The 26,594-nt window shown below is 44.6% G+C and overlaps 1 protein-coding gene across 4 annotated transcripts in view; it reads left to right on the top strand.

Moving 5' to 3' along the window:
- LOC137508077 (fibrillin-2-like) overlaps positions 1-26,594 on the top strand; it is a 710,315-nt gene that overhangs the window by 383,075 nt on the left and 300,646 nt on the right. For 3 of the 4 annotated variants that reach the window (XM_068233727.1, XM_068233729.1, XM_068233728.1), the window contains exon 6: positions 18,618-18,923. In XM_068233727.1, coding sequence (XP_068089828.1) covers positions 18,754-18,923 — 170 coding nt within the window. In that variant the 5' untranslated portion in view covers positions 18,618-18,753. Of the gene's footprint in view, positions 1-11,160; positions 11,247-18,617; positions 18,924-26,594 lie in introns of those variants that run through there. The other variant, XM_068233730.1, reaches the window with a different exon arrangement.

Below are 26,594 nucleotides of genomic sequence, written 5' to 3'. Positions count from 1 at the left end.
CAAGAAGACAGAACAGAAGGATCTCCAGCGCTAGCGAAAAGTGGCTAGCGCGATCCCAGGAGACAGAACAGAAGGATCCCCAGCGCTAGCGAAAAGTGGCTAGCGCGATCCCAGGAGACAGAACAGAAGGATCCCCAGCGCTAGCGAAAAGTGGCTAGCGCGATCCCAGGAGACAGAACAGAAGAGTTAGCTGGTAGCAACCGCTGCACCAGCTATACTCCAAGAACAGAGATCAGAACCATTTCCTGTCGACCACCGTTGGGACAGGACAATGGCAACAGAACAAACAAACAGATAATACAACCTGACTGGGCTAGAAGGGGAGCCTAAAGCAACCCCCAGGAATTAACTATACTAGATAGCAACGGCTGACACTCCAGCAGTGTCCATCAGGAACAGACCATGGAAGGGAAATGACCAGCAAAGCCTTCTGGGAAACATAAAGCTCTTATAGTGCCAGTCATCAAAGAAGGCAGGTAGGGGATTTACATAACGAATGTATGCAAATTCCCCAGCAAGAGAACAGACCAGAACTTGCAATGGAAAGACAGGTCTCTGTTCCAGAGTCCTGCAGTACCCCCCCCCCCCCCTCTAGGGATGGATTCCAGACATCCCTCAAAACTGGTATAATCACAAAACTCTAACTGAAGACTCATGAAGGTCGGGGCAGCCCGACAAGGCCCAATTCCAGAGTCAGTCCATCCAAAACCGACCTCATCGGAAGCAGAAGCCACCGAAACATGCCCATCAGCACTACAAGTCTCAGCGTAACACCCATCAGGACTGTGGACACCAGAGAAGAAGCCATTGACACCCTCCAGACAATACCCACCACCTTCCAAGGAGCGTCCAAGAATACCAAACCTGCCGCAATACCTGTTCGAAGTGTCCCTTACAACACCAAAGCCATTGCTGATTGTATTCAGGGCACCAAGCAAAACCTTTCCCGGAATCTCCCAGAACGCCTTCAAGCTCCGCAGAGATCCCAAGAAGCCAGAACGCTCACCAGGCTCACATGGAGAACCACCAAGAACCCCTATGGAACCTATGATCATTCCAGACTCAAAATTAGCAGGACACCCATCAAGATCAGGACTTTCAGGGACCACTTCTGGGCATGCAAGCAGGCAGGCTATATCGGAACATGTCTCCACTGAGGAAGCATCTGAGTATGCTGGTAACCGAGGCACACTTGGGCTTTCTGGGTCACAGAGCACATCGGGGTACACTAGTACAGGAGAAACCTCAGGACATGTCGGGGAACTGCCAACCTCAGAGTCCGACACGACAAGACCAAAACCAGTACCGGGCAGAAAATCATCACGAGTAAAGGTCACAGGTACTGGTCTTTCAAAAGAAGACTCGGACTCAAATTCAGAATTTTCTGTAACTGTAATATCATCATTGACTACACATGAATGAAGCTCCACAAGAGCTGCAAAAGTAGTCAGCAAGGCAGCAATGCCTACTGAAGTGGGCAACACCTCAGAAGGACCTGGGGGGCAGGAGACATCTCCTACAAGTTCTGCACCCTTTGGGAGGAACTCGGAGATCTCCAGGACATCAGACAAGACCTCAGGAACATCATTTCCCAAGTTTTCTAAGAAGGATTCTGAACTATCCATGTTACAGGGCAAAACTTGAACTTTATTTTGTGTGCAGGGCAGATGTCCCAGGGAAGGTTCCACCATAAACTGAGACTGAATTTTATCATCAGGACAGGGATACACTACAGGGGCGCCTCTAGGCATAGGCAGTACAGGCCATTGCCTGGAGTGCCATTGGTCCTGGGGGCGCCATTTTGCTGGATTAAGCCACGCCCTTATGAAGCCACGCCCCCTGACTAAGCCCCACCTCCACGGGTGTTCTATTACTTGTTTCTGCTGCCTCTGCTTAGCGTAAGTTGCTGGCAGCTTTGTGCCTCCTTCAGTCCCTTGTGCCATGTCTGACCCCCTGTTTGTCCTTCTGGTTTTTTTATGCCTCCTGTCTCCCTTTTTGCCTCCATGTGCCTCTTTCAGTCCCCCTGTGCCTCCTTCTGTCCACCTGTGCCTCCTTCTGTCCCCCTGTGCCTCCTTATGTCCCCTTGTGCCTTTCTTTGTTCCCTTGTGCTATCTCTGCCCCCCTGTTCCTCCTTCAGTTCCACTCTGCCTCCTTCTGTACTCATGCGCCTCCTTCTGTCACCATGTGCCTCTTCAGTCCCCATGTGCCACCTCTGTCCCCTGTGTCTTCCTCTGTCCCCCTGTGCCTCCTTCTTTGCCCCTTTGTGCCTTCTTCTGTCTCCCTGTGGTTCTGTCTGTCCCCCTCTGCCTCCTGTCTCCCTGTGCCTCCTTACATCCCCCTCTGCCTTATTCTGTCACCCTTTTGTAGCTCCTTCTGTCCCCCTTTGTGCATCCTTCTGTTCCCCTTTGTGCATGCTTATATTTCCCTTTGTGCCTCCTACTGTTTCCCTGTGCCTCCTTCTGCCCTTTGTGCTTTTTTTCTGTCCCCCATCGTGCCTCCTCCTTTCCCCTGTGTGCCTCCTTTAGTCCCCCTGTGTCTCCTTTTTTACTCCTGTGCCTCAATCTGTCCCCCATTGTGCTTCCTTCTGTCCCCCTGTGTGCCTCCTTCAGTCCCCCTGTGTCTCCTTCTGGCCCTCATGTCATTTGCTTTGCCTCCTTCTGGCCCTCATGCCTTCTTCTGTCCCCTTGTACCGCCCACTGCCCCTTTGTGTACCTCCTTCCGTCCTCCTGTGCCTCCTTCTGTCCTCCTTTGTGTCTCATTCTGTCCCCCATTGTGCCTCCTTTTGTTGCCCAAAGTACCTCCTTTTGTCCCCTGTGTGCCTCCTTCTGTTCCCTTGTGCCTCCTTCTGTCCTCCTTTGTGACTTCTTCTGACCCTCATGCCTCCTTCTGTCCCCCTGTGCCTCCCTATGTCGCTCTGTGTGCCTTATTCAGTCCCCCTGTGCCTCCTTCTGTCCCTCTTTTTGCCTCATGAAAGTGGAGCCCTGCCTATGTGTATATTCTGGTGAAACGCTGCCGCATTTACGTGTATTTTTCTGTTGAAACGCTGCTGCAATTAGTGTCATTTCTGATGAAATGCTGCCGCATTATGATTATTTTTCTGGTGAAACATTGCTGCATTACGATTATATTCTGGTGAAACGCTGCTGCAATACGATTATTTTCTGGTGAAACACTGCCGCATTGCGATTATTTTCATGGGGGAGGGGGGGTTGGGGGAGGCGCCACAGGTTTTCTTGCCTGGAGTGACAAAATGGCTAGAGGCGCCCCTGGATACACAGGAGTATCTAGTAAAACTAGCTCTGACTTTCTGAGTTTTGCCTCACTACAGGCAGATTCCTCCATAGCAGTCAAACCAGACTGCAATTCCAAAATAGCAGAGAAACAGGTAACAATGGTTGCAATACCTAGACGAGCCTCTAGGGTCACTGCAGGAGATTTTAAACAAGGTAATATTGACTCATCCAGAGTACTGGGTGGAGAGTCAATACTTTCTTCAGAATCAGACACGCAAATGTCAATGCAAGTGGACATCATGCCTTCATTCATGGTACAGGGCAGGTTCAGAGAAAGCTTCTCTGGACAAGGCAAAGAAGCTTCAGCATCAGACTCGCAAAACCGAAGCGCTGTCTCACTCTTAGATTCGGCTAACAATGTCGAATCCGAGGAGTCAGAACGCAAAATTTGCGGATCCAAGATCGCTTTAGGTTGCGAAACTGACGCTTCCATATCGCAAACCTCCGCGATCTGCGGAGCAGACTGCAAGGCATCTAGGACAGAAACACTGGAGCAAATGTCATCAGGCAACAGGCCTGCACAGGTGCGAACAGAATAAGACACAGACTAATTTGCAAAAGAAGTGGCGACAACAACAGGAGAAACTATTAGACACATCAATAATTTTCTTAAAGTTGCATAACTTAGGAATTTTCCCCATGGCAGGCTCACAAACGGACGATCTTAGAGAACCTGAGGGAGAAAATCTGTCTTCCTTAGACACAGGACCACACAGACCTTTTGCAGCCATACGTGCGGTGGCGACATCAGACTGCACTGGTTCAACTTCCACACAAGCAACTGCTCTGAACGACTTGCACTCAGACTTCAAACACTCAGTTGCTTTGGGAAAGGGAATGCATTCAAAACTCACTTTCTTTAAATCCAGAGGATTGGAACAATCGTTCGCTGCCAATGTGTTTTTAGCAGATTGAAGCGCATGTAGTTCATCCAAAATCATTCTCCACACGTCAAACAGCGGAGTCACAAAGTCAGAGATACATTCACCAGTCTTGATTAAAGTGCACGCAGACTCAATGCACGCATACAAAACTGCTTCGTTTTTAGAAAGGTAATGATTGCAAAACGATCTCCAATCACCTTCCAATTCATAGACCAGGAGCTCGATCTCCCATTTCTCAAACGGGGGTTCCCATGCACACTTAACAAAGGATGAACAATCATAGTGAGCACAATCTGCAGATGGAACTAGAGCAGGAACAGAACGAGAATCTTTTACCTCTTTATTGGGATCAATTGATTGGTGTGTGTGTAATTCATCCAAAATGATCTGCCACACATACATCACCAGGTCCACAACACACTCGTCACATTCATCAGAATCAATCAAAAGGCACACAGAGTAAAGACAATCGTTTAGGACATCCGCGCTTTTTGCGATGTAAAAATCGCAAAAGGCTTTCCAATCCAAATCAAATTCCTCCACCAAGGCCCCGATTTCCCATGAGGCAAATGGCGGTTCGAACAACCCAGTATCTAAATAATCTCCATATGGGTGGGGATCAGGAACGAGTACAGATTTTTTAACTGCTTTAATATAGTGTGCGATCCTACCTATAATAGGATCCACATATGCTTTTGTCACAGGCAATGACATCTGAAGCAAATCAAAGGTTCCCTCTGGCCTGGGAATTTTGGTTTGGCAGGTCATTCTGTAACGATTGTGGAATCGTATTCGCGGTCAGCGCACCAGACGTGCGCTGACGCGGCGGATTTCCTCCACAAACGTATATTTGAGGACACCCAGGCTAGGTGCTATGCACCCGCAGAGGGCAATTCCCTCCGGCAGATGGCGCTGTGGAGTGCAGGCGAACACAGTCGCTGCACAGCCACAGATGCCAGACGGGAATTGTACAGATCCAGGACAAGGTACGATCAGGCAGGGCTGGATAGCCCACAAGAAACAGAGCAAAGGTACAGAACCAATGTGTGTCCACCAAACTAGTCGCCACCCAGCGACGGTGAACACACAACGGCGGAAACGAAGTGGGAATGCAATCGCAAGAATGGCGATTGCCGACAGAGACACAAGACTGAGCAAAACAGGGCACAAGGGTAGCAAAGGCACAGCAAATAATACAATGAGGAGATACGGAAAATAACAAACGCTAGCTAACCGCGAACACCGCACTCATTCGCAACAGTGCACGTGGTTATGCGCGGTCTCCACGTGATAAGCACAATAGAGACAAGCATGCCTACCTAACCATCGACAGACAAACATGAAACAGAGGACGCGAACGCTTGCTTAACGGTTACCTCTCCGAGCCACCAGCAAGCGGTCGTAGCAGACAAGACAGACACACGAAAACAGGGACAAGCGAGAGATAGGATCCACAGCACTAGCGAGAAGCGAGTGCGATCCAGGTACAGAGTAGCAGAACAGAAGGATCCCCAGCGCTAGCGAAAAGTGGCTAGCGCGATCCAAGAAGACAGAACAGAAGGATCCCCAGCGCTAGCGAAAAGTGGCTAGCGCGATCCCAGGAGACAGAACAGAAGGATCCCCAGCGCTAGCGAAAAGTGGCTAGCGCGATCCCAGGAGACAGAACAGAAGGATCCCGAACGCTAGCGAAAAGTGGCTAGTGCGATCCCAGGAGACAGAACAGAAGAGTTAGCTGGTAGCAACCGCTGCACCAGCTATACTCCAAGAACAGAGATCAGAACCATTTCCTGTCGACCACCGTTGGGACAGGACAATGGCAACAGAACAAACAAACAGATAATACAACCTGACTGGGCTAGAAGGGGAGCCTAAAGCAACCCCCAGGAATTAACTATACTAGATAGCAACGGCTGACACTCCAGCAGTGTCCATCAGGAACAGACCATGGAAGGGAAATGACCAGCAAAGCCTTCTGGGAAACATAAAGCTCTTATAGTGCCAGTCATCAAAGAAGGCAGGTAGGGGATTTACATAACGAATGTATGCAAATTCCCCAGCAAGAGAACAGACCAGAACTTGCAATGGAAAGACAGGTCTCTGTTCCAGAGTCCTGCAGTATGCAAACCTAAACAATGGTCAAAAGGCTGCCTGCCTGCGCAGGCAGCTGAGCGGATTCTCACAGTTTGGGTCCACTTTAAGTGTCAACAACCAGGTGAATATGACATGTTGAAGACAGTATTCAAAGCAAACCAGTGATGAGTCAGCTCACGCTATATTTTGACCTCCTATTTGGAAGATCAAGATGTATGTTTGGAATGTAGGTCACCCCTTACATCTCTGACATCTTCTGTCCTGTTTTTCCAATGTCAGATGACCTCCAATAACATCCTAACAATGTAACACAGATTTGTTAATTGTAGTTTATTGCAGTTATATATCCATGCAGTTATAGGCTACTTTCACACCAAGACGTTGCGTTTTAGGGGACGTTAAGGTCGCATAACGTGCCCCTAACACAACGCGTGGTGGTGTTGAAGTTGAACTTCAGATTGAGCCGCGTTATGCGGCTCTCAAAGCAGCCGCTCCAGGAGAGTGATGGGAAGTCCGGATCTTTTTAAGGATTCGGATCATTCGAATCGGATCATTGAAAAGATCCGGATCTTTGAACCAAATCATTTGAATCATTTTACAAGGGAAGCAGACTGGGGGTGAAATGACTAGCAGGACAGGACTTTCCCTGCACTGTACATTCTGTATGTTCCTGTTTCTTCCAGACAGACATCCACTGTGAACCGAATTGTGATGATCCGGATGATTCGACTCACGAAAAAGATTCGAATCAAATGAACGATTCGTTCATGATCCGGACAACACTACGAGTCCCACCACAAGTCATCACAGTGCAGTGAATATTAATTAGCCATGTGGCTAGTCACTGAGCATGTGCAAACAATCTAACACAGCTCTATAGGGGTATAACATACAGCATGGTGCACTTTCATTTAACGTGCAGCGTTATACCCTAACGCAACGTGGGCACTGTGAACAGCACATTGATTTTACAGTGCTGTGAGTTGGGCTGCGTTACTGGCTGCTGTAACGTGGGACTTTAACATCCCACTGTGAAACCAGCCTTAAAGTATTTAGAGAATGAATGGTTCTCCCTTGAGTAATGGCATGTGATGGCATATCCAAGTATCCCCATGTGTTGCTTTGACTTCTCCACTCACTTTTCCTCACTGCACTGCAATCAACATGTTTAATCATAGTGTGGTTCATTGGGGACTTAACCTACTATTTTAACTAATAAGGTGGTGTATGCTAGCATGGTAATTATCCTTTCCATATAAGGTAAATGGTCTTCATTACTGTGAGATTAAGTTGTTCTCTGTGATCATCTAACTTTAAAAAAAAAAAGGCGCTGCTAGAGAGGCAAAGGGTGGCCTTCATTCCAGAAATGAAATTTACCTACCAACCAGAAGGTCAAAATTGAGGATGAGGGTGTGTGCCATCTCAAGGGATTCAAAAGACTTCCTAGGAAGACAAGAAAATCTGAGACAACAATAGCCCCTTATGGTGTTGTTTGTCAAGTGCTGATCACGTAGTCTTAAAGAGCAAAAGAATACTCACAAGTGTGGGTTGCACGACTAGCAACCACAGTATGAAGGCAGGGGAGGAAATCCCATCCTCACTCAGGTTCTTTAGTCATCAGATATGTGGGTCGCGCTCCAGAAAAAAAGCAGCAGATCAGAATTAAACACTAGAATAACCCCCAAACCAGCTGGGTGGCTGTGACGTAACAACTAGGAGGACAAAGACGCCCCAAAAAAATAGGTGGCAGTGGATGAACGGTATATTTTTTGTCATGTGACTAAAAATAATAAATAATAAAAATGGCTTACTTCAAAAAGGAGCAATGCCAATTTCAAACAAAAGATTTATTATTATTCATCAGACACTATGGGCTTGATTCACAAAGCGGTGCTAACCTACTTAGCACGTCTAAAGTCTTTAGACGCGCTAACCAGGGTGCTAAGTAGGTTAGCACCAGATTTCTCAATCAGATCGCGCGCTAACTTTGCGCGCGCAAAGTTTTATGCGCGCAAAGTTTTACGCGCGCTAAGTCCCATAGGCTTTAATGGGCACTTCGCGCGGAGCGCCCTGTGCTCTGTGCAGTACGCGCGTAAAGTTTTACGCGCATAAAGTTTTGCGCACGTAAAGTTTTATGCGCGAAAAGCTTGTTTAGACGTGCTAAGGGGGTTTTCACAGGCGTGCTAACAGTTAGCACCGCTTTGTGAATCAAGCCCTATAAATGCATAGGTAGCCAGGGATAGGTGGAGCCAGAATTAGGTGGCTGCAGCATAGGTAGCCAGGTAGCCAGGGATAGGTGGAGCCAGAATTAGGTGGATGCAGCATAGGTAGCCAGGGATAGGTGTAGACCAGGCATAGGCAAACTTGGCCCTCCAGCTGCCTCCTTAGCAGTAACTCCGAGTCAGGCTCGGGATGAAAATCCACAGCTCAGAGCAGTAATCCCGAGTTGGCTCCTCCATCAGAGGTGTGGAATGTGTAGGGATGTCGCAGATCTATCAAGCGGTATGATTTTTAGGGTCTGAAGGCTTGTAGAAAAATTGCACCACTTTTGAAAAGAAAATCTAGAAATAATCATACCGCCAGGGAGGTTAAGGAACTACAAGTCCCAAATTGCATTGCAGGAGTCTGACAGCCACAGTCAAGACTCATAAAGGCAAATGCATTGTGGGACTTGTAGTTCCGTAACAGCTGGAGGGCCAAGTTTGCCCATGCCTGGTGTAGCCAGTAGTAGGTGGGCACAGCATAGGTAGCCAGGGATAGGTGTAGCCAGAATTAGGTGGCCGCAGCATCCGGTAAAACGAGATTGTGCATGGTATGATTACCAAACCGGTATGACAGTATACCGGGGCAACCCTAGTGAGCAGATATGTGCATATCTGACAGTGGTATCTCTAAGGTTAAACAATCAAGGCGCTTGTCCTGCATTTTAGCAACATTGCCCCAATCCTTCTGCAGGACTCCAAAGATCTTGTATGTACCACCTTGATGCAGTGCAGCAGAGGAGCGTCCAGACATCGAGCTGTCTGTAATGACAGCCTCAGGTAATGGGTTGGGATAAGCTCTGCATTTGCGACTTTATTACAGAATTTCCTGGTGTGTGGGAGAGTTCCGGGGCTGGGGGGGGATCTTAAGGGAAGTGCACCATCTGCACTGAGTTTGTATGTTCTCCCAGTGTCTGTGTAGGTTTCATCCAGGTGCTCCGGTTTCTTCCTACATCCCAAAAAACATAAAAATAAGTTAATTAGCTCTTCCTAAAATTTGGCCCTAGACAATGATACACCACACAATACATACATAGGCATAGAACTATGGTAGGGATTAGATTGGGAGCTCCTCTGAGGGACAGTTAAGTGACAAGACAATATACTTTGTACAGAGCTGTGGAAGATGTCAGTGCTATATAAGTACTAAATAATAATAATAATTTACAAGTACCCTGCTGATACCTGAGATTTTAGGGTGCACGTAACCTAATTTTGAACTATATTTAAGGGGATACTCTACCTATGCACATCACAGTTTTTTTTTTTGTTTTTTTTTGGGGGGGGGGGGATTAATCCTCTCTTTGAGGAGGGGTTATTCTTCCTTATGTTTAGGGTGCACCATGTCTATTCAAGTGAAATTCTGCTTTATTATATTTGACTGAACACGCTAATTGTGTGTTTTTGTTGAGGAAACAGTGCCTAATTATGTTGTATGAAGGGCCATGTAAAGGGGAAATGCTGCTTAATTATATTGATTGTGGGGGTGGGGTGAGACTTCATCCATAAACTTTGCAAGTCCACTAACACGGAGTTACCCTGCTGCCCAGTTCATGTACATAGGGCTCCACCCAAGACCTCCCATAGTGACACCCATTTTGTGCACCACACAAACGCCTGCATTTTGGTGCCAAGGGATGCCCCAGATCCTGGCAACACTCTCAATACCTTGATGCTCTACCTACCCCTAGTGATGATGTTGCCATCTATGGTCCTCAAATTTCTACAGTCCTTGCAGACTGTGTACTATTTTATTATTATTTAGTATTTATATAGCGCCGACATATTACGCAGCGCTGTACAGTGTATATATATGTATTGTCTTGTCGCTAACTGTCCCTCAAAGGAGCTCACAATCTAATCCCTACTATGTGTTTTTCTGTGTAGAGCGTGGCACATAGTGTGAATGAAGCCTAAGGAATGCACTTACTGTAAGAATCCCTGATAGTTACTAACAATATGAAGTTCCTTTCTACAATACAAAAAAAAAGTTGCTACTTGGTATTGTGTTGACAAAAAAGTAACTTTTTTTAAAACTCAGTTTGATGTTGATTGGGCAGCTGAGCCTAGTCTGACAGCTGTCACTCACTCTGTTAGCTCTCAAACTTTTCAAAGCTACAGAAGTATAGCTTTTAGCTGTCACTTGTGTGTCCCTGTCGTTCTGAAAACTGTGGACTCTTTAAATATTTATGAAGCTATGTGTATTTAATATATTTTAGGCAATGATGAACAATGAGCTGGTTTCTTCAGTACAGACAACAATGTTAGGAAAGTATAGACTAGCTGTATCATATACATTTGCAATCTTTGATACATTTTCCTTTCTTTAATAAAAGGAAAATGACCCAGCTGCATTGATGCTTCAGTGCCAGAAAATAAGCTGCATTGCTAGTACTAGGATTGATCAAGGGAAAAAGCATTCAGGGTCTGAATCTTTTAGGTGATGATAATGTCTATGACTTCCAGTTCCTACCCCCTCCCTTCCCTCTCTGCCTCCCCCCACCCTCTACTTCAAGTTAGAAACTTTTGGATGAAGAATGTGGGAGGCTGAACTTCTTTCTGCACCCACCAGAAGACACTCCCCCTACCCAATTTGGGTGAAGCACTACCTTTCTTTCGTTCCAAGGAATACATCTTTACTCCTTTCTTTTCTGTCTAGTCTCCACTCTCCATATAACAAAAGAAGCTCTGGGCACCTAACTCTCCAGGACCTGAAGGTAGATATATCTCAGTTTAGCTCACACTCTGTCTGTATTTAGGCATGAGAAACTAACATTTTAGCAATCTTCTTTTATATTTCTTTCAACTTTTGTTGGGTTTTCCTTTTTTCATTGTTAGGAGAGTATATAACTGAAGGAACACTGAATCCAAATAGTAAGTGTTCTCTATGTAAATGTAATTACAGTTTGGAAAGTTAAATGCAGCCTGTGATTGTATTGTAAGAATTGGAAGTGTGCAGTTGCTTAGTTCCAGATGTGCTGTCTGCAGGAGTGAATGGGATGTTATCATTCTGAATTCCTTCCTTTGGCTAATGGTGCATAGGGAACAATAGGAAAATGCCTTCATCTCACTGTATGGCTTTATTGTGTATGAAGTTTTCATTGTGTTTTGTTTTGTATTATTTCTGGTGCACTGTATGTGACGTGTAAAATAGTTTGTGGATTGTGCTGAAGAACTGTGCAGTGTCAGCAGTATTTTAGCTCAGTGAGAAAATTGATCAGGGAAAAGTTCTTGTGTTTGAGAAATCACCACTTCTTCTTTCCACATCTTCAAACCCCTCACAGTATCCCTACTTTCCAGACATAGGCAAAGCACAGGGGAACATAATACTTTGCATTACATTTGTTCATTGCTTTACAACTTTACTACTTAATGTGTTCTTCTCATTTGTGCTTTTATTCCAAGGGCTTTCTCTTTCTTTTCTTTTATTTGTTAGCAATGGTTTTATGTATGCCATGTTATTTTGATATTGGCTCTTTACACTCTGAGGCTGATTGGTTTTAGGTCGTTATATTATGTGACAAATTTGGATGTATTTTACTCAGTAGTTTTGAATGACAGGTAAAGTAGTCTTCAATGTTGTAGGTATTTTTATATTTGAATGCATTGTTTGATCTGTGTTTGTTCCATATTTAACAGGTATGCAAAGGTTGTTCAGAATATAATTCCTGTTTTTCCTATAATACACTATATTTTATTTTCTTCTGAATTGGCTTCTGCAGTTACAGTTTAATGAGATGCAGCTTGTATGATGCAGGATGTCACCCTGATTCTTTGCTTGACTTAATTTAACTAGCAGTCATACTGAAAATATCTCAGGGGTGCTGAAAGGAATCCATTCCTCCATTTTATTCACATATATTCCAAATACACTACAGTATGTCAGTGCATACTGTGAGGGTGTTTACTTCTTTCACACAAAATACACACATTTTGACACCAAACTCCACTGGTAGTAACTATTTTACTGTATTAAACAGGGTAGCAGCATAAAATGCATTTTATTTATTTGAGCATCAGGCTTACGAACTACATTTGTTTGAATGGGAATTTTTTTTTTTAAACTGGGCGCGTTTCATGAGATGGCAGTAAAGGATTATTGTTAGAGAGTGGAAAACAGGGGCTGTCCTGTAGCTGTCTATTAAGCTGAGCCTCTTGTTAAGGAGGAATACACTCTCAAAGTTCTATGTCAATGAATACTAAATGTTATGTTGTATTTAAGTGCAGTGTTGGTTGAATAGACACACTTTCTCTGAATGCTGAATTGAACTTTTTTTGAGTATGCTATGGTGCACCCTCTTGCATCCCTCCCTTGTAAGAGAGTTACAATTACAATAGAGTTAGTTATCTGTTTGTTTTATGCAATGATAAACCTCCAGCAAACTATGTACTTTTTTTTTAGGTATCTAAGTGTATGTTCTCTAATTACAATATGCCCTGCTGAAGTGTATGTTAACAACTGAGCTAGACATACATAGACCAATAATGACCCAACATGGAAAACTGATTGATTCTTCCCTGATCAGAGATTGAATGGATTGGGGTCAATTCCCTTACCAAACTGAACATTTGATCTTGATTTCAGCTGAAATTTATTGAACATCACTCAAAACATGTACCACTTACCACTTGGTACATTGCAATACTAAAGTGCCCTCATTTATCTGAAGCTCCTCCCCTTTCTCCTCCTGCTCCTCCCATCCTCCTTCCCGATTGATAACCTGCCTGGAATATAGTCCATAGTAAGTGATAAAGCTGGCACTCCATCTGGTTCTGGGTGCTTGATGATGTGACAAGGCAGTGTCACTCAAATCATAAAGCAGTAGGGTACATCAGCACACCAGTTTTGATTGGTATACAACACACAATTATTGTGCATTATTCCACATACATAACGAATAATTGTTTCGGGGTCCTCGCAGGGTACCCCTTTCTTAAGGCACGTGGCCACATGCCTTGAGAAAGGGGGACCCTGTGTGAGGCCCCCAAAACAATTGTCTGTTATTTATGTGGAACAATGCACAATAAATGTGTGTTGTATACCAATCAAGACTGGTGTGCTGATGTACCCTACTGCTGCCTGGAATATAGATTCCTGGTAGATTTGATCGATTTCATGAAATTGGCCAGACAAACTGATATACGTATGTCTAGCTTTACTCTTCATCTTAAATAACATTCAAAATCTGCAGCATAAGCTTATTTATTATTCTGTTATGTGGGCAGTATCTAATTACTAATGCTACAGACTGAAGTAAACTGCAGCTCAGGAACTACTTTACATACCTTCTTTAACATTGGTGGCCGTACACCAAATGGATGCTAACTTATCAATCTGCCTCATGTCAATCATTTATTACCACCTGCACCACATGATATTCAAACAGACATCAGCAGAAATTCAATTAAATAGCAATTGGAATGATGCCACCACTAACTCTGTGCTGCTAGATTCAATACAGTGCTGTGAAACCACTGATCAAGTTCTGCTCCCACCCAAGAACCCTTCCCTATCGCTATTCTACTGTACGGCTCAAAGCACATGGGCAGCTAAGCAAAGCAGCAGCCACAAGCTATTCTGGTTGTGTGTGTCCCAGTCACAATCTGCAATACTTACCACAGTTTGGGTTAACATTTTAAATAGAAGTCAATTAAGCAACCCGTATGTTTTTGGGATGTGGGAGGAAACCACACAGAGAACATAGAAACTCCACGCAATGACGCTAATAGTGTTCAGGCCAGAAAATAAACCTAGGCCTCTAGAAAAGTGAGGCAAGAGTGCTTGACACTAGGTCACTTTGCTGCTTTAGAAGAAGACGGGAGGCCAGTGGGAACATTCCTGTAGAAGAGAGTATTTTTTTTCGTCATGTGAGCAATTTTTTTAAGGTATGGATGAATTAATGTGAGAGTTACATTAGCAGTAAAGGAAAAGAACAATAACGGTAGCCATACATCTAGTGATTTTGCACCCAGCAATTAAGCAATTGACTTTATTGGGTGATCAACTACAGTGTGATTGATTGAAAGTTGATTGACTAGAGGTCCACACACTACAAGCGATATTCTATGCGATTCACCTTCATTAATTAATCTAAATGATGTTGTGCCTCCATGCTCTGAATCCAAAAAATGATTATTTTTTTTTATCAAAATCATGTGCACAGTAGCCAATTCCTTTACGATCGACCAATATCTTCCATTCTGCTCAATCGAAAAATCAACATGGTTCGACCAGATATTAGTGAATTATTGTCAGTTGTGCCAACTGGACATACTTGATTCTCTCTTGATTCAATAAAATTATCAAATCAGTTGGTCAATTGGGATGCTAAATCGTTAGATGTATGGCCACCATTATACAGATTGTTTTTCCCAGAGTGCATCACAACCGTCAGTTGCTCCCCTCTCTGCCCCAGCTACCTCCATTTGTTTTACCAATTTAGTAGACAAGGGGGCAGAGCTGGTGACATCACGCCCTAGTGAATAATGGACATGAGGTTACAAGTTTTGCCCCTTCATTTGCCATGTAGTGTTATTTTGGTTAAAGTTCAGAGATGCAGATTTTTCTTTTCATTTGTTTGTCAGCACCTAGACCACAGTGTTGAATCCATTATACTAATAACTCAGAACTAGACAAGGAGGCACTCCCAGTTTGGGGGCCCCAGACACAGGGCATGTTGCTAGAGCTGGAATCTGGTCTGTACATAACAATATGGATTACTTTGTACAAGAAATCTGTTAGTGTTTATGTGTGACATAGCTGAACTTCACAGGAAAGGTCATTTAACATCTGTACAAAATACATGCTTGTCAATGCACCATCTTGTTCACATAACTTAGACAGCTCTCCCAACATTCCCTTTGGAACTACTCTCTTGAAATATGCATAGTTTAGTAGAAGTTTATCTCCACCTGTGAAGATGCACGCAGCATGGTGGAATGTATTAAAACTTGATTTGGAGTCCAAACTGGTGTAACTATAATTGGTTAAACCACTGGCACGCTTTGATCAATACATTCCCAGTTAAAGTTATGAGCAACACTGAGGTACAATTAGTATTATGAATTGTTTGAAGATCACCATGAAGCAATGGGAAAAATGTGTCAGCACTATAAATACATAATTCCAAGGAATTTAAGAGATTTGCCAGTAATTGTGCATTTGTAGAACAGGCAACTATGGCCTGTTTATAGCGCTCTGTGAGAAATGCATATTATCACTGGCATGCCATTTATAAATATGCAAAATGGCACATTGCTAGTGCAGCATCAAAGAAAAGACAAAGAACTTGTGATCAGAAGCAAACACAAGACCTGTCCAGCTGTTGAAGGCATAGAAGGGAGGCCTGCAGATGAGGGCATGCCATAGAAGCTCAAAGATAACTTGACTGATCAGAAAATGCTCGTTGTATTTTACTATTGTTAGTGTGGAACTGTAGTGGTTTCATTAGAATACATTTACCAGTTGCTGTGGTTTATTTAGTCCCTTTCAACAAGTTACTTATTTTGAGATACTCATGCCTGTGGTGCAAGGATTAAAGTTATCTTGTTTTCAACTGTTAGCTTGCCCTAGTAGTCCCCCGTTTCATCTCTGAATGTGATGGTAGCGTTAATCGAGAACTAAAAAAAAGCTACTAAACTAGATGAAGAAACTTAGGAGTAGGGATGGTCAATGATATGCAAGCAATTCCAAGTTGACAAATGATTATGCAAAATTGCAAATGCTGTATGCTAATTTATGCAGTTTGAAAATGGCCCAATCGAATTTCCCCTTGTGTTTCCATTATCAAGATGCATCAGGCATCATGATGAGAATTACTGTACGTAAAAAGTATTTCAGCCTGTGGAAATGGAGTTTGTATAATTTAAAGAGAAACTCCAACCTAGAATTGAACTTTATCCCAATCAGTAGCTGATACCCCCTTTTACATGAGAAATATAATGATTATCACAAACAGACCATCAGGGGGCGCTGTATGACTGATTTTGTGCTGAAACCCCTCCCACAAGAAGCTCTGAGTACCGCGGTACTCTGGGCAAACTGCCACAATGTAACAATGTTCACAGACAGGAATTAGCTGTTTACAGCTGTCTCTAACAGCCAAAACAGCTAGGAGCAGCTACATAAAATGCCCACAGTAAAAATGTCACCATGTAATAAATGTCAGAATGTAAATCGAGGAGACAAAAGATATTACAATGAGCAAACACTGACTAAATCATTTATACATAATTATGGTAAAAAATGAAGTACTTTTTTTACTACATTATTTTCACTGGAGTTCCTCTTTAATATGCAACCATTTGATAGCTTCCATTTGGAGGTACTGGAACATCTGTTAAATGAATGCAGAATTTAATTCATGCTCTGGAGCAATTTTTATACCTTAAAATATCAAACAGGGGTTATTCAAATCATTTAAAGTGTAATTCCACTTTGCTTAAGAAAATTGTGTAGCATCTGTTATTGGGTCATTTTGTAAGATAACGTGGTTAAACATTACCTAGATTTTTTCAATACACATAGCTCGGTTTCTATAAAATTGCAAGGAAGTTCAGAATACCCTGTTTCATATATTCAACAACCCATTCCTGCAGGTGTTGTATTCAATATTTTTAATCATCCAGTATTATCTTTAGTGAGATTGTATTATTTGTTAAACTGGCCATATTAACACGGTACAACACTCTACTGCTTCTATTAAGCTGGCCATGCATAGGTTAATTATAGCTCAATATGTCAAGCATGCATTATTTGTTACACCACTTACATTGTTAAACTGTGCACTTCACTGGGCAATGTGCACAGTATGCTTTATTTTGATAATACATTCCTCTATACTGTATATTATACAATGTACTATAAAAATCAACAAATCACTTCTATAGTGTACATTTACTGTATAATGGCCACCATTTATTTTGGCACCAGCACTGTCTTCTCTGTTGGTTTCATAACTCCCCTGATATATGACTAACCCTTAGCAATTGTCCATAACAAAGACCCATTCCTGAAACCTAATTTCATACCATCTGATTCAGTTTAATCCTTAATCAAAAGGCTTTATTGTAAGAAAATTGTGGAAGAAGAAATACATAATAAGAAAATACATCAAAATATTGCAACAATGAATATGATCCAACACAGATAAAGGATGCAAACTTAAAGAATAGACTAATAAAAAAATTGTATACATCAAGTATACCCTTTAGAGTGTAACAAGCAAATGTAAATTATCAGTTAAATCCACAGACGAAGGCATGTAAACCTACACAATCTCTAATCAGATCAAGATCAGAAATACTTGGGGTATCTAACCATAACCCTCCCCCCCCCCCCCCCCCATTTTTTTGCATTTTAAATAAACATTTTTCCATTTTCACTGAGCTATTAAGTAAATCCAAAATTTAAGAGTAGGGTGCTTATCGTCCTTCCAGTGATGAACCCTTTATAATTCATGTTAACCTATTCCAGACATTGACACCAGACATTGACACCATCCCCCTTTAAGTTTACTAATTTGAACAAGACATAATCTAATACCAATCAGGATGATAAGTGTATAAAAACAGTCCATGGAAGCTAAAGAGGTGAACAGATTTTGGGGCAACCAATAAAATTACCCATATGGCTTTGGGATATGTGAACCAGAGTTCCAAGAGAAATCTCATGTAAAAAAGGGAAAATATACAAACTACATGCACATAATGTTCTAGCTTAGATGTGTACCAAAATATGCTAGCTTATGACGAGGTACAGATCCCTGATTTAATCAATGTGCTGATGATTTTAGAGGTATGTCACCTCTTTCCACAGACAAAGAAAGAATCATACTTCGGAAACATTGGTTCTCTACATCTGCAGCCCATTTAATAAAGCACTCTAAATTCCATGATCAGATAAGAGTGTTTCCTTCTTCTTTTTCAATGCTGTTTCAAATGGCTTTGACCAGTGGCAATAGTTTCATAACAATAATGTATTATTTAATTTTATTACAGTACCTATCAGACTGTTAGTGTTCTAACTTTATACATAGAACTGTACCTATATTTTTGTATCAATTATACATTTTTCTTTTCTGCTACAGCCTCTGCAGGGGTGCGCCAGGACTGGAGATCTCTATGTTCAGGATTATATTCAAAATTCCTTTACCCTAACAGCACTGACAAGCAGGCCAGGACAGTAATTAGGAAGTCTGAAGGAATTTTGCAACCCCTGCCATCATGGGGGTGATATGGCTGGCCAAGTTCATGCTGGGATGTACAGCCCTGTTGTATGTGGAGCAAGCCCAAGGCCAGGGGGAACTTGGGGACCATCAAGTAGATAGATTTGCTGGCTATGAAGACAGACAAGCTCTCAGAGTGAGAAGAAGAGGACAGGACACACTGAGAGGGTATGTAGCATGCTATCCAATATTCCCTTTTTACACAAAAAATTGTACAACAATGTTATTTCCTTTTCTGTCATGTTGCAATACACAGTACAAACCAGTACGCAGATTTGCTTGATAATTTTACACAATATGTGTCATTATAGCACCTAGACCAATACAGGACAGATAAAAATGGTGCACTGCGCTGGGGGAATAGAAATGGCGCCGCATTGACTTCAATTATATAATGCTCTTTAGTGTTAAAAAATGGCACATGTAGTGTGCCTTACACTTATAATGCTAAATAGCATTATAAGTCTTAAAAAATGCAGGGGGCTAGTGTTAGGCAGCGGGGGTTGGGGGGAGAGGCAGCGGGACACTGGAGGAAGTAGCTTCATTCCCCACATGGTGATTTCCTGGCTGCAGGACTCCTGCAAACTAACTAGGAAGTGAAGGAGCGATCACCGGCCGGGACAAGGTAATGTATGCATATGCACACATCCTCCCTCCACCTAATCCTACTTCCTCCACCCCCGCTGCCTAACACCAGTGCCCAGCTGCCTTCCCCCCCCCTTCCCAACCCCCACTGCCTAATACTAGCCCCCCTGCATTTTTTAATGGTGCACCGTTCCGTCAATAAATGTAATTAAACACTATTTACCGGTTTAATAAATTAAACAATGTATTTACATTAAAACGGTAAATAGCGTTTTATGATACACTTCTCGGCGGAACGGTGTGCCATTTTTCATCCTGCACCATTTTCAACTGTACCCGACCAGTATATTATTATTATTTAGTATTTATATAGTGCCAATATCTTCTGCTGCATATGTATTCTTGTCACTAACTGTCCCTCAGTGGATCTCACAAATTCAGCCCTACCATAGTTGTGTGTCTATTATAGTCTAGGGCCAATTTAGTGGGAAGCCAATTAACTTATCTGTATGTCTTTGGGATGTGGGAGGAAATCAGAGTGCCCAGAGGAAACCCACACAGACACGGGGAGAACATACAAAATCCCTGAAGGAGATTCTGTGATGCAAACTATTCTACCCCTTATGCAACCTTTTTTTAATCAGAATTACATTTTTTTTCAGAAATATTAGAGATACTAATTTTATAGACTTGATACAATTTTTGTTGTATGCTGCTTGAATTGGAGCAATCAAATGCAGATCTGGATTGGCCTTATTCTAATCTGCATTCAAATTGCAACAACATTTACATTAAATATTTCAGTAATTTTATCTGCATAATGCAGATCTGACAAAGAGGGCCTGGAGTCAGTAAGCTCGCAGGTTCAATGCAGTTGCTCAAATAATTATCCTTGGCAAAACTGCATCAAATGAGGAAGGATCAAATCTGAAGATGGCTGTCTCGGTCAGTATATCTTGTGGACAGAAAATATCCACAATGACTGTCTCCAGCAGCTATTCTGTAATGCCTGGTACATGCCATGCAATTTCCTATCAGATCGGTGGGTCAAATCAATAATATCCCACAGGTCTAATCCGATTTCCAATGTTTTTCTGGTTGATTTTGTATAGAGGGGATCTGAAAATCGATCAGAAAAACCATCCGAAAACAGATGGGGCCTGTTGAAAATTATCGATTCTACCTGTTCATCTGACAGGATATTGCATGGTGTGTAACATGCATTAGACTTTCATCAGAGTGCATAACTGGAAGCAGTGCCACAGTATCATGTATTAAGCTACTTTGGTTAGCTGAGCACGTACCAAAAACTGTCCTTGCTGCACTGAAAACATGCTTAGTTTACATATTACGAGCAGAATATATGAAGAATTGTTGTTATACTTCAACTGAAATATTGATGCATTTATATTATTATCATTCTCTGTTAATTAAACACCAACATGTTGCACAGCATTGTACTATAAACAAGCAGGACGTGCAGATCTGAAACACAAAAAGATCAGTCACAGAAACAGCACATAAGTACAGATCCTTGTTCCATCACTCTTAACAGTGCAAGAACAGAGTATACAGCAGATAAGCTAGAGCAGGGGTCCCCAACCTTTTTCGGCCCGGGGACCGGTAACCGTCCAAAATTTTCTCTGGGGCCCGGGAAGAGAGGGGGGGGGGGGGGGTAATTCGCGGCGGCACAGCAAGCACAGTTGCCCCAGTATAGGGAGTCTAGGTACCCCGGTGCGGCTAGTATAGTGCCCCAGTATAGCTAGTATAGTGCCCAGTGTGCCCCAGTATAGCTAGTATAGTGCCCCATGATAGCTAGTATAGTGCCCCATGTGCCCCAAGATAGCTAATATAGTGCCCCATGTGCCCCAGGATAGCTAGTATAGTGCCCAGTGTGCCCCAGGATAGCTAGTATAGTGTCCCATGTGCCCCAGTATAGCTAGTACAGTGCCCCAGTATAGCTAGTATAGTGCCCAGTGTGCCCCAGTATAGCTAGTATAGTTCCCCATGATGGCTAGTATAGTGCCCCATGTGCCCCAAGATAGGTAATATAGTGCCCCATGTGCCCCATGATAGCTAGTATAGTGCCCAGTGTGCCCCAGGATAGCTAGTATAGTGCCCCATGTGCCCCAGTATAGCTAGTATAGTGCCCCATGTGCCCCAGGATAGCTAGTATAGTGCCCCAGGATAGCTAGTATAGTGCCCCATGTGCCCCAGTATAGCTAGTACAGTGCCCAGTGTGCCCCAGTATAGCTAGTATAGTGCCCCATGTGCCCCAGGATAGCTAGTATAGTGCCCCTTGTGCCCCAGGATAGCTAGTATAGTGCCCCAGGATAGCTAGTATAGTGCCCAGTGTGCCCCAGGATAGCTAGTATAGTGCCCCATGTGCCCCAGGATAGCTAGTATAGTGCCCCATGTGCCCCAGGATAGCTAGTATAGTGCCCCAGTATAGCTAGTATAGTGCCCCATGTGCCCCAAGATAGCTAATATAGTGCCCCATGTGCCCCAGTATAGCTAGTATAGTGCCCAGTGTGCCCCAGGATAGCTAGTATAGTGCCCCATGTGCCCCAGTATAGCTAGTAAAGTGCCCCAGTATAGCTAGTATAGTGCCCAGTGTGCCCCAGTATAGCTAGTATAGTGCCCCAGTATAGCTAGTATAGTGCCCAGTGTGCCCCAGTATAGCTAGTATAGTGCCCCATGATAGCTAGTATAGTGCCCCATGCGCCCCAAGATAGCTAATATAGTGCCCCATGTGCCCCATGATAGCTAGTATAGTGCCCAGTGTGCCCCAGAATAGCTAGTATAGTGCCCCATGTGCCCCAGTATAGCTAGTATAGTGCCCCATGTGCCCCAGGATAGCTAGTATAGTGCCCCAGGATAGCTAGTATAGTGCCCAGTGTGCCCCAGTATAGCTAGTACAGTGCCCAGTGTGCCCCATGATAGCTAGTATAGTGCCTCATGTGCCCCAAGATAGGTAATATAGTGCCCCATGATAGCTAGTATAGTGCCCAGTGTGCCCCAGGATAGCTAGTATAGTGCCCCATGTGCCCCAGTATAGCTAGTATAGTGCCCCATGTGCCCCAGGATAGCTAGTATAGTGCCCCAGGATAGCTAGTATAGTGCCCAGTGTGCCCCAGTATAGCTAGTATAGTGCCCAGTGTGCCCCAGTATAGCTAGTATAGTGCCCCATGTGCCCCAGGATAGCTAGTATAGTGCCTCATGTGCCACAGGATAGCTAGTATAGTGCCCAGGATAGCTAGTATAGTGCCCAGTGTGCCCCAGGATAGCTAGTAAAGTGCCCCATGTGCCCCAGTATAGCTAGTATAGTGCCCCATGTGCCCCAGGATAGCTAGTATAGTGCCCCAGTATAGCTAGTATAGTGCCCCGTGTGCCCCAGGATAGCTAGTATAGTGCCCCAGGATAGCTAGTATAGTGCCCAGTGTGCCCCAGTATAGCTAGTACAGTGCCCAGTGTGCCCCAGTATAACTAGTATAGTGCCCCATGTGCCCCAGTATAGCTAGTATAGTGCCCCATGTGCCCCAGGATAGCTAGTATAGTGCCCCAGTATAGCTAGTATAGTGCCCCGTGTGCCCCAGGATAGCTAGTATAGTGCCCCAGGATAGCTAGTATAGTGCCCAGTGTGCCCCAGTATAGCTAGTACAGTGCCCAGTGTGCCCCAGTATAGCTAGTATAGTGCCCCATGTGCCCCAGGATAGCTAGTATAGTGCCCCATGTGCCCCAGGATAGCTAGTATAGTGCCCCAGGATAGCTAGTATAGTGCCCAGTGTGCCCCAGGATAGCTAGTATAGTGCCCCAGTATAGCTAGTATAGTGCCCAGTGTGCCCCAGGATAGCTAGTATAGTGCCCCAGGATAGCTAGTATAGTGCCCAGTGTGCCCCAGGATAGCTAGTATAGTGCCTAGTGTGCACCAGTATAGTGCCCAGTGTGCCCCAGTATAGCTAGTATAGTTCCCAGTGTGCCCCAGGATAGCTAGTATAGTGCCCCATGTGCCACAGGATAGCTAGTATAGTGCCCAGTGTGCCCCAGGATAGCTAGTATAGTGCCTAGTGTGCACCAGTATAGTGCCCAGTGTGCCCCAGTATAGCTAGTATAGTGCCCAGTGTGCCCCAGTATAGCTAGTATAGTGCCCCATGTGCAGCTAGTATAGTGCCCAGTATAGCTAGTATAGTGCCCAGTGTGCCCCAGTATAGCTAGCATAGTGCCCCATGTGCAGCTAGTATAGTGCCCCAGGATAGCTAGTATAGTGCCCCAGTGTAGCCCCCTCCCCCCCGCGGCCGCTGCTTCTGTTACCTGTTATGAGCTGGCGGCCGCTTCCTGTCACAGATTTCCCGTAGCCGCTCTGAGAAATGCAGAGGATAGCTAGTATAGTGCCCCATGTGCCCCAGTATAGCTAGTATAGTGCCCCATGTGCCCCAGGATAGCTAGTATAGTGCCCCAGGATAGCTAGTATAGTGCCCAGTGTGCCCCAGTATAGCTAGTATAGTGCCCAGTGTGCCCCAGTATAGCTAGTATAGTGCCCCATGTGCCCCAGGATAGCTAGTATAGTGCCTCATGTGCCACAGGATAGCTAGTATAGTGCCCAGGATAGCTAGTATAGTGCCCAGTGTGCCCCAGGATAGCTAGTATAGTGCCCCATGTGCCCCAGTATAGCTAGTATAGTGCCCCATGTGCCCCAGGATAGCTAGTATAGTGCCCCAGTATAGCTAGTATAGTGCCCCGTGTGCCCCAGGATAGCTAGTATAGTGCCCCAGGATAGCTAGTATAGTGCCCAGTGTGCCCCAGTATAGCTAGTACAGTGCCCAGTGTGCCCCAGTATAGCTAGTATAGTGCCCCATGTGCCCCAGGATAGCTAGTATAGTGCCCCATGTGCCCCAGGATAGCTAGTATAGTGCCCCAGGATAGCTAGTATAGTGCCCAGTGTGCCCCAGGATAGCTAGTATAGTGCCCCAGTATAGCTAGTATAGTGCCCAGTGTGCCCCAGGATAGCTAGTATAGTGCCCCAGGATAGCTAGTATAGTGCCCAGTGTGCCCCAGGATAGCTAGTATAGTGCCTAGTGTGCACCAGTATAGTGCCCAGTGTGCCCCAGTATAGCTAGTATAGTTCCCAGTGTGCCCCAGGATAGCTAGTATAGTGCCCCATGTGCCACAGGATAGCTAGTATAGTGCCCAGTGTGCCCCAGGATAGCTAGTATAGTGCCTAGTGTGCACCAGTATAGTGCCCAGTGTGCCCCAGTATAGCTAGTATAGTGCCCAGTGTGCCCCAGTATAGCTAGTATAGTGCCCCATGTGCAGCTAGTATAGTGCCCAGTATAGCTAGTATAGTGCCCAGTGTGCCCCAGTATAGCTAGCATAGTGCCCCATGTGCAGCTAGTATAGTGCCCCAGGATAGCTAGTATAGTGCCCCAGTGTAGCCCCCTCCCCCCCGCGGCCGCTGCTTCTGTTACCTGTTATGAGCTGGCGGCCGCTTCCTGTCACAGATTTCCCGTAGCCGCTCTGAGAAATGCAGCATCTCCTATTGCAGCAGCGCTTCCTGCGCAGCTGCTGTAAGGAGGGAAGGAAGCGAGACAGCGCCGGTTTCCATGGTAACGGCGATCGCCGCTACAGGAAGCCGCTGCCCCGCTTTCTTCCCTCCTTACAGCAGCTGCGCAGGAAGCGCTGCTGTAATAGGAGATGCTGCATTCCTCAGAGCGGCTACGGGGAATCTGTGACAGGAAGCGGCCGCCAGCTCATAAGGTGACAGGAGCGGCGGCCGCGGGGGGAGGGGGCGAGAGGCCAGACCCGCCGCGGCCCAGCTGGCAACTGCCCACGGACCGGCAGTGGGCCGCGGCCCGGTGGTTGGGGACCCCTGAGCTAGAGGTTAGGAGGATAGGTTGCTAGTTAGTGAATGAATTGGGTACAGAGGAGGATGGTTGGGCAGTTTTGAAGTGGTAGGATTTCAAGGGATTGTTTTAACACATTGAGGGTGAAAGTCTTCAGCCTAATACACACTGTAGATCAGTCTCCCTCTTAATGGTCTGTACTCAATCATTAAGGCAACATTTCAGGGGAAGACAGTGACATAGCTAAGGAGCTGTGTGCCCCGATGCAAGTTTTACAATGGGGCCCCCCAAGCACTCTATACATAACAATTGATACAGTGCGCCAAAACCTGCCAATGGCAGCTACAGTGTCAAAGGTACTACAAGGGGATGGCAAACAGTTTGTTGATGATTACCACAATTCAAAGTATCTATAGAAGTGATTATTGTGAGGACAGGACCAATAGAGAGCTAATACTGTAGTTGAGGGAGGGCCCTTCGGGCCCCTCTGACCCAAGGGCCCGATGTGGTCGCAACCTCTGCAACCCTTAGGGCTACACCCCTGGGGTAAGAGCATTGTACAGACATGCCGTTTGGCTATTCTATAGAGAGGAGGAGGGAGGTGGAGTTCACAGGTGAGTGGCATCCAGTCAGGCAGGTAAGGATCAGAACAATGTGTTAGTTCGGCACCGTTCATTTAGCGGTCTGCCATGGCAATTCACTAAACATGTTTAGAACAGGTAGGAGGAGCCCGGTCTAGGTTTGTGGTGACAGCTATATTGCTCAAATAAATTCTATATTAATTTCTATGCGATAAGATTCAACAATAGCAAGCTAAAGTCGTCCTACCTTGTAGATGTTTGACACGGTATGGACACAAGTAGAAGTTAAAGGTTAAGAAATCAATTTTAATGGTGCACTAGACAACGCGTTTCACGGCCGATAGCCGCTTCCTTAGGTCAATAAAAGTTGGACTCTGGCACCTGGATACTCGGATATTCTCTGCATCAGGCACTTTTATTATCCTGATGAAGCGGCTATCAGCCGTGAAACACGTTGTCTAGTGCACTAATAAAATTTATTTCTTAACCTTGAACTTCTACTTGTGTCCATACCGTGTCAAACATCTACAAGGTAGGATGACTTTACCTTGCTAAACATAGTTGATACCCCTTATGTACTAAGGGTGATTAAGTCGAGGGTCCTCGACTGACTAATCATTTTTTGGAGCAGTGACCATCTAGGAACCTAAAGGTCAGGTGGGGACGGTTTCTCCCCACCATTAACTACGAGTGGTTGCCTCTGCTGCAACCCACTTTTGTGAGTATAATCTATATTGCTTTAGAATTTATCCCGATCCACTAACAATATTGCACCAGATTGGGCCCCCGGATTTGTCTGTGTTTTCTTCTCCCTCACCACTCTACAATTCACT

This window comes from Hyperolius riggenbachi, chromosome 1 (assembly GCF_040937935.1).
Source record: "Hyperolius riggenbachi isolate aHypRig1 chromosome 1, aHypRig1.pri, whole genome shotgun sequence".
NCBI lineage: Eukaryota > Metazoa > Chordata > Amphibia > Anura > Hyperoliidae > Hyperolius > Hyperolius riggenbachi.
This window is presented reverse-complemented; position numbering and strand designations above follow the sequence as displayed.